General features: G+C 39.3%; 2 protein-coding genes across 2 annotated transcripts; both read right to left on the bottom strand.

Annotated features, from left to right (window-relative positions):
* Positions 1 to 1,643: 1,643 nt before the first annotated feature.
* Positions 1,644 to 2,801, bottom strand: LOC135098011 (uncharacterized). Its single transcript, XM_064000192.1, has one exon. The coding sequence runs from the start codon at positions 2,799 to 2,801 to the stop codon at positions 1,644 to 1,646; it is 1,158 nt and encodes a 385-aa protein (XP_063856262.1).
* Positions 2,802 to 3,442: 641 nt separating this feature from the next.
* LOC135098012 (uncharacterized) lies at positions 3,443 to 5,500 on the bottom strand. Its single transcript, XM_064000194.1, has one exon. It carries the CDS (start codon positions 5,498 to 5,500, stop codon positions 3,443 to 3,445), a length of 2,058 nt encoding a protein of 685 aa, XP_063856264.1.
* Between the last annotated feature and the right edge of the window lie 8,100 nt (positions 5,501 to 13,600).

Genomic DNA, 13,600 nt, shown 5'->3' on the forward strand with positions numbered 1-13,600 from the left:
ATATATATATATATATATATATATATATATATATATTATTATAGGTACATATATTATATATATATTATTATAGGTACATGAGAAATCCCTTGTATATGACGGAAAAATGGGAATGGAGGTTTCTTACCTAACCTTCCTGTCACGTAGCCTGTCATAGTTTGGACGTGTTTTCTTCTCCTTAATCTATTGTTATCATTTTATGAATTTATTTATTTATTTATTTATTTTTATTTATCTATCGATTTCCTTTTTTCCATTTTTTGGTTTACTGTTTACTTTATGTTTTTCCATAAAAACAGAAAGGCTTCATGAGATGGGAAATTCAGCGAGATACCTGGGCGATCTCTTTTATCGAAGATAAAAGGGATTACCACCCATCTTACCCACTGTTCCTATTGCAGTAACTTATTATGTTTAAAGTTGCAGCTGTTTTGTCGCTAGTCAGGAAGGAAAAGGGCTTATGAGGAGGAAAAGATGTAAAAACAAAAAGGTTTAATCTAGAAAGGTAACAAGCTCAACGAAGGCGAGGAATAGCTGAAGTGTTTATTGCACGAATTGTTAAAGTATTTTGAATAAAACACTTGATTATAGGAATAATGTGTGTAAAAAACTTTCTTATTTTTTTGTTTGTTTTAACAATCTTGGTTAGATATATCAGAAAAGTATTTCATCCAGAGGTTCAGATAGATGTTTATGCATTATTCTATAAAGGCAGGAAGAATAAGAGAGGAGGCGTCGCGCTTTGTTTGGGAAACAGTAACATAAAAATAAATATCATGAAGTCGATATAGGTTGATATTAAGGAAGGATCACACTCACTAGTACAGGGATTAGTTTATAGGCCACCGAATACTACGAAAGAAGCTTACAGCTCAGTATGGCAAGAGACAAATGGAACAGGCCGGTATAATCAGATATGTGTGGTAGATTTTAATTTTAGGAATATTGACTGGAACCTTATGGTGGGTAACAGTAAAGCAGAGGAATTTTTAAATGTATTTCATGACCAATTTTTAAAGCAGGCAATCTTGGAACCCAGGATGAGGAATAATATTTTAGATTTAATTCTGACAAACATTGGGAAAGTAGTCACACAGGTGAAGGTTGGAGGACAGTTAGGTAACAGTGACTGTCGAAATGGGACATTTCCTTGCTAGGAATCTTGAAAAGAGAAGGCCAAGAAAAAGACAACCCGTCTGTGTAGTGCGCTTCTAATGTCTCTCTCAACACTTCACAAAACCCGCACAACATCATGTTGTGCTACAGTTCACATCAGCTTCATGTGTTTACCCAAAATACAGAAATAAATATAACAATGTCCTTTTACCCCTAGAAATACTCACTTAAGACATTATAAATGGTACAATAAATGTCAATACCAAAGCTGAAGAAATGTTGGAACCTGAAAGGAAAACGGCGTCAGCTGATTCTATCTAAGGCCTAACTAAGCTAAACGGAAGCCAAATATACTAATGACTATATAATATTCGACATCCTCCCCACCATAAGGGGCGAAGCAACTTATCCAAACAAATACCTCGTACAATAAGTATCTAACATCATACCATATCATACCATAACCCAATAGTTCCCATAAACAAACACAACACATGACCTACCACCATACATAATAAATGTACAACTTATAAATCTAATCTGTGAGGCCTTTTAACGAGCCGACCCCTTGAAGTATAAACAGCTACCTCCTCCTCCTCCTCCTCCTCCTCAGGATCACAATCTTGTACAGAGTCATCATTAGCTACACTTGAAGTTACATCATCTTGTACTGCCTGATCATGAAGTACTGGTTGAGGAGTTATCACATCAGTGTCTAAATGAGGATTTATCTCTAAATCATGCAGGGTTTGAATAGTCCGGTTGAAAATGCCTTTTCCTGTCTTAACATCAACACTGCGAATCACACCGTCTCTACCGGGATACACATTAACAATCACACCCATGGGCCACCGTTGTCTGGGTACATTGTCTCCTCTAATGAGTACAACACTACCAACATCCACTTTACATTTCTGGTTGAAACCTTTTACTACAGGGGGCAAATTAGCTATATAATCTTCTCTCCACACCTTCCAAAAATGTTCCAACCTCTGATTTCTTATATTCTTTCTAATGTACAAGTCTTCAGGGCTTATAATAGGGGATTCATCAACATCAGAAGGTGTACATGTGCTGTTCCTACCAAGAATAAAGTGTGATGGAGTTAGATAATGATCAAAATCTGGGTCATCACTCACAAAGGTCAATGGTCGAGAGTTAATGCACGACTCAATTTCTATAAGAATTGTTTCTAACTCAGACTGGCTTACATACTTAACTCCCAAAGACTTCCTTAAAGCTAGCTTGACTGAACCAATGAGCCTCTCAAACCACCCGCCCCACCATGGGGACCTTGGTACATTAAACTTCCACCTTGGGGCTAGATGACCAAACACCTTCTGTACTTCTGTGGAGGCTGCAACAAATGTTTTTGCATTGTCGGAATAGAAAACATTAGGAATCCCTCTACGAGCAACAAATCTCCTTATGGCCCGCATACAATCGACCAATGACATGGACTCTGTGAGTTCTAGATGTACAGCTCTAATAACAGCACAGGTAAAAAGTAACACATACAATTTTTTCCCTGGATGATCAGCACTAAATAAAGGGCCAGTGAAATCTAAACCTGTAACTGCAAACGGAGGTGCAGGGTTGACTCGCAGGTCAGGTAAAGGGGCAACAGGTTGACTGCAAGGACGGCTGTCGTGCCTCCGACAACTCAAACACTCTCTAACCACCATCTTTGCCATTCTTCTTAACCCAATCACCCAAAAACTAGTTCTTAATGATGACACAATGCTGTTTACACCTGCATGCTTCATGAACTTATGTTGAAATTGTACTAACAACTTAGAAAAGTGACCCTTAGGAAGAATGATGGGATGTTTTGAGTTATAACCCAGACTAGAAAATTGTAATCTACCCTTGATTCTTAGAATACTCTCTTGATCAAGAAATGGGTTTAATTTGCTTAGCTTGGAATGCTTAGGAAGAGACCGCTCACTGGATATGGCTTTGATTTGGTATGATGTTAGATACTTATTGTACGAGGTATTTGTTTGGATAAGTTGCTTCGCCCCTTATGGTGGGGAGGATGTCGAATATTATAGTCATTAGTATATTTGGCTTCCGTTTAGCTTAGTTAGGCCTTAGATAGAATCAGCTGACGCCGTTTTCCTTTCAGGTTCCAACATTTCTTCAGCTTTGGTATTGACATTTATTGTACCATTTATAATGTCTTAAGTGAGTATTTCTAGGGGTAAAAGGACATTGTTATATTTATTTCTGTATTTTGGGTAAACACATGAAGCTGATGTGAACTGTAGCACAACATGATGTTGTGCGGGTTTTGTGAAGTGTTGAGAGAGACATTAGAAGCGCACTACACAGACGGGTTGTCTTTCCACGGCAAGTGGACTTCATATCTACCATCTACAAACTTGATCTTATCACTATATTCTTGAACAATCTTATCTCTAACGTCTTCCTTACTTTCCTTGCTACTACTTATGCCAATAGTCTCCAAATCCCAAAAGTTAGACATATCAGCATCAGTGACTTTAGAGATGCACAAGAGTTGAGGTGACGAAGGTTTAAAGGTTGGCAGTAAAGGCACACCTGTAGTGTCAGAAATTTTACCAGTGTTTCCACTCAAGGTCCAGCCAAACACTGATTTCAGGGCAACTGTCAACCCCACTTGAACTGCATCACTAGGCGTTACTAGGCTCCAGTAGTAGTCCAGACCAATAAGGATATCTAAGTCTAAAGGAGAACTATGGTCAAAGTCATCTGCAAACTTTAAATGATTAAAGGCACTTAAAATGTGTTCTGGTACTACTGGCCTAATTAGCGGTTCACATATAATGGGAATGCCTGCCAACACAAGGGAAAACAAATCACCCTTATCATCTAAAAGCTTCAACTTGTATAGACTACTTTGTACACACTTGCTTGAGCTATGGCCACCAAAGGAACTATAAGGGACTTCTGTATTGGTGACCCATTCAGGTTTACATCTTCCTACAAACTTATTGGTAACATATGACCTATCACAGCCATTGTCAAACATCAGCCTTGCAGTAACAATATCCCCCTTATGGTTCACTACCTTTACCTTAGCTGTTTGTAACACAGTCTTGTTCCTGTAGTGGCCTGACAACATCGCAAGGGTTTGGGTGCCCGTCTGTTTACTCTCCTCTACTTCGGCCTTAGGGACCACACTCAACTTAACACCACACATGGTACTATTGTGGTCACCACGACACTTGGAACATTTGGCCTTACAACTTCTAGACTTATGACCACTATTTAAACATCTAAAACACACACCCAATTCCCTTATCTTGTCAAACCTCTGCTGCCCATCCAACACCAGAAACTTGTAGCACTTCTCAGACTTGTGGTTTCTCTTACTACAAAACACACAATCTGATCTTTCAGGCGGGGAAGTCACATGTAAAGCCGAGGCTGTGAACAATTTTTCCTTGTTTCCCTTATGTACTTCTTTACTATCCTTACTACCCTTCCTTCCTTCTAAACTCTTAACATTGCCCTTATACATTTCACTCCTTTCTATCACTTCAATCTCCCTTTGAAGCCAACTAAGAAGCCACTCAAGATCACTTTCATGTCCACTACAATCCCTTGACCAGTTTAACCTTAACTCTGTGGGCAGTCTGGAAACAATCATGGGGGTTAGTAGCACTTCACATTGCTTGCCTGTAACTCCTTGGGCTTCTAGACTCCTCGTGTGCTTGACCACCTCGTCCCGAAGTCTCCACAGCTGTAGGATGTAGGTCTTGCCTTGGTGGACCGGAACTTGTAGATCAAGGAGAGCCTGGACGTGGGCGTGGATGATGCACTCCGACTTGCCAAACCGTTGCTTCAGCAGGTCGACGACGGTCTTGTAGCTGGCGCAGGTGTGCGGCACTCCTTCCACCACGTCCTTAGCAGTGCCGTCTAGTAGTGACAGTAGATAGGTTAGCTTACTAATGGTGGGCAGCTCAGTGTCGTCTATGTGTGAGGAGAACTGTTCCCAAAAACTCTGCCACTGCTTCAGGTCACCGTCAAATCTAGGTAGTTCTAGCTTGGGAAGTTTTGCATGGAGAGGGGCTGTGGTACTTGAAGAATCCGACTTGTCCTTATCACCCTCAGCCAGTTTCTTAAGCTTGTCAGCACACAACAATCTCTTCTGCCTGGCTTGCTGTCTGACTGCATCTGCCTTGTCCAAGTACTCCTCTAGTGCCTCAGGACTTATCTCCAATTCTATCTCTGACTGCACTTCTTCTAACTTGTTAAGCCTCTTATCAAACTCTTCCAGAACTTCTACTAACTCACTGGAGGTTGCTGGGGGGCTCTTGGCTAGGAGTCTGTCCATCTTGACACACACTCTTGACAGCCATCCTTGACAAGCTGCTCGGGCCTTCTCTAACTTCTCCATCTTCTTCTAAAATGCAGGGCTGGAGACACTTAACTTGTTAATGTAGCAGTCCTTGGGCACTGTGTATCCCGGGTCTGGGCACCAAAATGTCGAAATGGGACATTTCCTTGCTAGGAATCTTGAAAAGAGAAGGCCAAGAAAAAGACAACCCGTCTGTGTAGTGCGCTTCTAATGTCTCTCTCAACACTTCACAAAACCCGCACAACATCATGTTGTGCTACAGTTCACATCAGCTTCATGTGTTTACCCAAAATACAGAAATAAATATAACAATGTCCTTTTACCCCTAGAAATACTCACTTAAGACATTATAAATGGTACAATAAATGTCAATACCAAAGCTGAAGAAATGTTGGAACCTGAAAGGAAAACGGCGTCAGCTGATTCTATCTAAGGCCTAACTAAGCTAAACGGAAGCCAAATATACTAATGACTATATAATATTCGACAGTGACCATTGTGAAAGACAGGGAGAAAGCTTCTAGAAGCAACAACATTGACAGGGTACCTAACTTCAGAAGAGCAAATTTTGAGGGAATAAGAAGGTACCTCCACGAGTTGATAGGCAACAGATGGAGCGGGAAGGGCATGTGAAATTCAGGGCAGAGGTGGGGGAGGCAAGGCAAAGTGCGGGAGATGAAGAAAGGTGCTAGGTTAGAGGGTGCGAGGAGGTGAAAAATAGCCGTGTGGGTCTAGGGGGGGGAGGGTAAGAGAGCGGGAAATAGCTTGAGGTTCGGGGATTGGGTTAAGGGGGACAGGTCATGGTGAGATGGGTGAGGTGAGGTCAAGGCGAATGAAAGATGGAGCGGAAATTATGGAAGGGGTCGGCATGAGGACATTAGGGGAAGTAAATGCTGATGAGCTGTATAAATATTTAGCTTATAGATTACATACGGGAAAGATGGTAAATATTCCTTATAGAACAGTAATATCACAGAGGAATGATCCCAAGTGGATCACTGGTAGGTTGAAACATTACACAGGGCTTAAAAGAAGTATATATAAGAGATTAAAGGCAGAGGAAGAGGATTTAAGGCCTCAGTATAATGAATTGGTTAGAAGAGTTAGGAAGTTAACGAAGAAAGCTAAAAACAATTACAAATTACAGACGAAGACTGATCCCAAGGGATTCTATCAGGGATATAGGACGAAGAACAAGGAAATAATAGATTCATTGAAGGCAAGTAATGGGGAGTTAGTTCTTTCTGGGGAAGAGAGGAGAAAAGTTCTGAATGAGTATTTCTTAACAGTCCCTGCACTTTTCCACGTCTTTTCATAGACGTCCAACCCTTCAGGAGGTAAACATTTCACGCAGGGAAGCCACAGAACGCCTTGACTTCTGATCTTTCTAAAATTTCTGATTGGGGCAGAGCAAACTTGGTATTGTTCAATGCCTCAAAAACTCAATTCCTCCATCTATAAACTCGACACAACCTTACAGACAACTATCCTCTCTTCTTCAGTGACACTCAACTGTCCCCCTCTTTTACATTGAACATCCTTGGTCTGTCCTTTACTTATAATCTGAACTGGAAACTTCACATCTCATCTCTAGCTAAAACAGCTTCTATGAAGTTAGGTATTCTGAGACGTCTCCGCCAGTTTTTCTCACCCCCCCAGCTGCTAACTCTGTACAAGGGCCTTATCCGTCCATGTATGGAGTATGCTTCACATGTCTGGGGGGGTTCCACTCATACTGCTGTTCTAGACAGGGTGGAATCAAAAGCTTTTCGTCTCATCAACTCCTCTCCTCTAACTGACTGTCTTCAGCCTCTCTCTCACCGCCGCAATGTTGTATCTCTAGCTGTCTTCTACTGCTATTTTCATGCTAATTGCTCTTCTGATCTTGCTAACTGCATGCCTCCCCTCCTCCCGCGGCCTCGCTGCACAAGGCTTTCTTCTTTCTCTCACCCCTATTCTGTCCACCTGTCTAACGCAAGAGTTAACCAGTATTTTCAATCATTCATTCTTTTCTCTGGTAAACTCTGGAACTCCCTGCCTGCTTCTGTATTTCCACCTTCCTATGACTTGAATTCCTTCAAGAGGGAGGTTTCAAGACACTTATTCATTAATTTTTGACTACTGCTTTGACCCTTTTATGGGACTGGCATTTCAGTGGGCATTTTTTTTTATTGGATTTTTGTTGCCCTTGGCCGGTGTCCTTCCTACATATATATAAAAAAAAAAAAAAGTTTTGATCCAGGAAAACACGCAGGAAATGCTGGATTGTGAACAGATTTTTAAAGCAGAAGAGAATGAGAGGCTGATAAATATTTCCATACAAAGGATGTAGTGGAACAGTAGATAGGCTGAAAATTTTCATTCGACATGACCTGACAAAATATATCCTAGAGTACTAAAGGAATATAATGAGGTTACTAGTGAACCGCTTTAGAAAATCTCTAAATTCCAGAGAGGTAGGTATCAGTAATGTGGAGTCAAGCAGATTTCTTTAAGCAAGAAGATAAAACATTAAAACGTAATTAGACCTATCAACGTTAACTTCAATTGTAGGTCAAATATTGGAGTCAGTAATCGCGAAGAACATTAGGGGTCCTTTAGACAAGCAAAACTTGATAAATCAGTCACAGCACGGCTTCACGAAGGGGAAGTCTTGCCTTAGGAACTTCTGGAGTTTTTTATAATAAAGTTTACGAGGCGGCAGATAATGGGGATAGTTACGATATCCTATAACTGGATTTTAGTAAGGCATTTGTTAAGATATCCCATCAAAGGATCTTGAGAAAGGTTAGGGTGCATGGGATAGATGGGAAGGTGTTAAGCTGGATAAGGTCGTGGTTAGGTGACATGCGACAGAGTTGTAATTAATGGATTTAAATACGAGTGAGGTCAAGTAATTAGTGTGGTGATACAGGAATCAGTTTTAGGGCCATTATTATTTTTAGTATACATTTCAATGACCTACGTAGTGTGATAAGTGCTCGTAGTGATGTTAGTACATTTGCGGATGACACGAAGATAGGCAGATTAATTTGTCATATTCGGATGCCACTGTCTTGCAGGCAGACTTGGACAGAATGAACGAATGGACAAACAGATGGCAAATACAGTTTAATATTGACAAATGTAAAGTACTTTACGTAGGTAGAAGAAACCCACAAAGTAGGTAAAGAGCGAACCCCTGGTAAGTTCAGAAAACGAAAAAAAAAAAAAATAGGAGTTATATTTAGCTCTAATTTCTGTCTTAAGAAAACAATACATTAATCTTAGAAATAAAGCAAATCGGATACTAGGATTAATTTTTAGTAGTGTTAAAAGTTGAAGTTTCGAAGTAATATTGAAATTATATTTGTTACTGGTCAGAGATCATCTAGACCATGCTGTGCAGTTTTGGTCCCCATGTTACATGAAAGATATACAGTATGTCTATTAGAATCTTTCCAATGGAGAATGACTAAAAGGATACAGGGGAGGGGAGTTTTCTTACGAAATGAAACTGAAGTTTTTGAATTTACATTTCTTAGAGAGACGTAGGTTAAGAGGGGACCTGATAGAGGTCTTTAAGTGGTATGAGAGATATGACAAGGGTGACGTAAGCAAACCTTTCAGAATCAGTAATCAGGATACAACAAGAAATAATGGGTTTGAGCTTGAAAAAAGTTATGTTTAAGAAAGATATAAGAATGAACTGGTTCTCAAATGGAGTAGTAGGTGAATTAAATGGACTCGGTAATCAATTAGTGCTGAGTTGTTAGGGTGCTTTAAAATAAGATTGAACAAATTTATGGATGGGGATAATAGGTAGAAAGAGGTAGGTATTTTTCATACAGGGACTACAGTATGTAGGCCTGATGGCTCCTTGCAGCTTCCCTTATTTTCTTATGTCCATGCTATTTCCATGGTTTTTGGTCTCCCGAAGTTGCCTTTCAGCATTTTTCAGTAGGTGACTTTGCTCTCATCTTCAGTTTTCCTCATGATCTTACTAGTAAACCGTAAAATTCTTCCAGTTCATGTTTTTTTTTTTTTTTTCTCCCTGTGCTTGACTGAATCTGTTTCAAAAGGAGCATCAGGACTCCCCTTAATATAAAATTACCTTTATCTTGTGTCTTCTGTTCCCAACATTTCTTTTTTAGGAGCAGCGTTGTGGTCTGGTTTTATTTTCTTCTGGTTATATTTTCTTCTTCTCTTAAAAGAGAGAGAGAGAGAGAGAGAGAGAGAGAGAGAGAGAGAGAGAGAGAGAGAGAGAGAGAGAGAGAGAGAGAGAGAGAGAGAGAGAGAGAGAGAGTCTACTTTAGATTACAGAGACCCCACCAATGTACTATAAATGTAAACCACATCAGAAAGAGAGAGAGAAAGAGAGAGAGAGAGAGAGAGAGAGAGAGAGAGAGAGAGAGAGGAAGAGAGAGGAGAGAGAGAGAGAGAGAGAGAGAGAGAGAGAGAGAGAGTCTGCTTTAAATTACAGAGACCCCACCAATGTACTATAAATGTAAACCACATCAGAGAGAGAGAGAGAGAGAGACGAGAGAGAGAGAGAGAGAGAGAGAGAGAGAGAGAGAGAGAGCGAGAGAGAGAGAGAGAGAGAGAGAGAGAGAGAGAGAGTCTGCTTTAGATTACAGAGACCCCGCCAATGTACTATAAATGTAAACCACATCAGAGAGAGAGAGAGAGAGAGAGAGAGAGAGAGAGAGAGAGAGAGAGAGAGAGAGAGAGAGAGAGAGAGAGAGAGAGAGAGAGAGAGTCTGCTTTAGATTACAGAGACCCCGCCAATGTACTATAAATGTAAACCACATCAGAGAGAGAGAGAGAGAGAGAGAGAGAGAGAGAGAGAGAGAGAGAGAGAGAGAGAGAGAGAGAGAGAGAGAGTCTGCTTTAGATTACAGAGACCCCGCCAATGTACTATAAATGTAAACCACATCAGAGAGAGAGAGAGAGAGAGAGAGAGAGAGAGAGAGAGAGAGAGAGAGAGAGAGAGAGAGAGAGAGAGAGAGAGAGAGAGAGCCTGCTTTAGATTACAGAGACCCCACCAATGTACTATAAATGTAAACCACATCATGTTAGTAACATATATTGCAGTAACACCCACATTATAATCCCCACCACACCACACATCTCCATAGCCAAAGCACCTCACAAAATGACCTCCCGGTGTTCCCTCAGTGACACGACACTGCCACTCCAGTAACCCCACGTGCATCACAGATTTACACATAAATGACTCCCATAGCCATGAACACACACACACACACACACACACACACACACACACACACACACACACACACACACACACACACACACACACACACACACACACACACATACACACACACACACAAAGAGACACATAAGCATATAAATATTTCTTCACCATCCGCTATTCCCGTCATTAAATCCAGAAATATTTTCATAACGGGTTACATTATCACATCCATTTCGTTTGTAGCACTGCAGACCCTTACAACACACACACAGCCCCATCAAGTAACGGACCATCATCGCCAAGTTTTACATGTGTTCCGTGAACAGAAATATCCTTTCTCTAAATTACATGAATAAGTGATTTGTCAGCTTGTCTCTCAGAGTTCCAGCCTATACCAGTCCTGATAAAGTCATGTGTCACTTTTTATTCCAGCGAGCCACTTTACAGTCGACATGTACGCTATTAAGCTATTAAATCTCCTTATCGTTTCTGGCTTTATGCAGCTCAGCAGGTCCGTCAACTCACCGTGTTGCCAGTGTTGAGACAATGAACTTTTTTCGTATAGATAACAAAGGCAATCTAGGCTTGTTTTTGCCAGTTCAGGCAGGAGTTAGTGGAAGGAAAGGGATTGTAATGTCTCTGTTTCTTCCTATGTGTTGATCGACTAATATTACAAAGCATTGCAAGGATAGGTAGCGATAATAGTCCGTTAGATCCTTTGTGTGCTTCTTGATTATACTGCACAAGTGGTTTCCAGACTATGGGGCGCGCCCTTGTCTTGAACTTTTTTTTTTTTTTATGTAGGCACCGTGGAAAGGCAACAAAACTGTATAGGAAATAAATAAAAAAATAAATAAAAATAAATAAACACTAAGGCACATTGAGGTGCCGGTCTCTGAACAGTCAAAAGTGGTAGTTAAAAATTACTGGATAAGTGTCTTGAAACCTCCCTCTTGAAAGAGTTCAAGTCACAGGAAGTGGAAGTACAAAAGCAAGCAGGCAATTCCAGAGTTTACCAGAGAAAGGGATGAATGACTGTGAATACTGGTTAATTCTTCCATTAGAGAGGTGGACAGAATAGAGGTGATAGAAAGAAGAAAGTTTTGTGCAGCGAGTCCGCGGGAGGAGGGGAGGCATGCAGTTAGCAAGATCAGAAGAGCAGTTTGCATGAAAATAGCGGTAGAAGACAGCAAGAGATGCAACACTGTGGGGATGAGAAAGAAGCTGAAGACAGTAAGTTTCAGGAAAGGAGTTCATAAGACGAAAAGGTTTTGATTCCACCCTGTCTAAAAGAGTGGTATTAGTGGAACCCCCCCATATGTGTGAATCATACTCCATACTTGGTACGTATTTATGAGTAACCTTTTCATTATTGTTCAAAACATTATACCATATAAATTTAACGATTATGGTCTTTCATTTATTTTGCTTTTGAGACATTATTATAAAAAAAAAATCATCTGAAGATTAAGTTGTAGACTGTGAAGAATGTTCGAAGATTAACTTGTAGATTGTGAAGAATGTTCAAAGTTGTAGCGCACATGTAACTTATTTTTTTTAAAGAATTGTAGCTTTTTTTTGGTTCCTTAATGAAGCAGAATTTTACGAAAAACTACCATTTTTATTGATTTGTATGATAAAAAAAAATATATATGTATTTTTTATTTGGCAAGAAATGGTAACTTTTGCAGAATTCATTTCTAAATGTCAGTTATGCTTCAGATACAACTCAAGCGGAGTTTCAAGAAATCAAGTAAAAGTACCATATATATATATATATATATATATATATATATATATATATATATATATATATATATATATATATATATATATATATATATATATATATATATATATATATATATATATATATATATATATATATATATATATATATATATATATAAGGATGAGATTCACCGTATTTTGAAAACTGGGAAGGTTCTAGTGTAAAATACCTAATCCCCCTTGGAACCCCCTTAAAGACATTTAACATAATCTAACGTAAAAAGGAAGTTATTTTTTCCTAAATTTATGTACTATTTATTAAGTTCTTTGCAATAAAACTGAAGAGAAAGAGGCCCCCTGTAGTGCACTGATATTCCCAGATCAGATATAGAAAAAAAAAAAAAAAAAAAATATATATATATATATATATATATATATATATATATATATATATATATATATATATATATATATATATATATATATATATATATATATATATATATATATATATGCGTATATATAATTTACTGAACGTTCTGTTGAAATAAAACAGCAACAAAAGAAAACTTTCCGGGAAAACACATAGGCAAAAAAAAAAAAAAAAATGTTTACAGCTGACAATTTGGCTTTTGTCCATAGATTCAGAAATTTCCGCTACAGAGTTGATCCCCGAGATGGTTTCTCCACTACTTTAATAATCAAGGGTAGGATATGGTAAGGCTTCATGAAATAGAATGTAATATTAGAACTACAGAAGTTCTGCTGAGTGAGTTGCATCTCCGATGATAAGTTCGGTTTGTATAGCAAACTGGACAGATTGGCTATGCCTATGGGCGAATATAGTCGTAAATAAAAAAAAAATTATGGAGATGGAAATAGATGGAGAGAGAGAGAGAGAGAGAGAGAGAGAGAGAGAGAGAGAGAGAGAGTGGTCGGACCGACTGACTGACTGAAAGTGTTTCACAGAAAATATTCGTAATCCGTTGACTGAGACGAAGAGAATCAACTCGTTCTGAAATAATTCCGCCATACATTATGGTAATGTCGGCTACTCTGATATATTCATTGCTTCTTTCCTGCAGTAAAATGGCAGACAAGATCACCTTTCACTTTCCCGACACCCCTTCTCCTTTCCATGATACCCCTTCACTTTATTCCGCACGCATGGGAACTCGCCGCCGTCACTAATGATACATAAAATATCG

The sequence above is a fragment of the Scylla paramamosain genome, unplaced genomic scaffold (assembly GCF_035594125.1).
Source record: "Scylla paramamosain isolate STU-SP2022 unplaced genomic scaffold, ASM3559412v1 Contig40, whole genome shotgun sequence".
NCBI classification, from domain to species: Eukaryota; Metazoa; Arthropoda; class Malacostraca; order Decapoda; family Portunidae; genus Scylla; species Scylla paramamosain.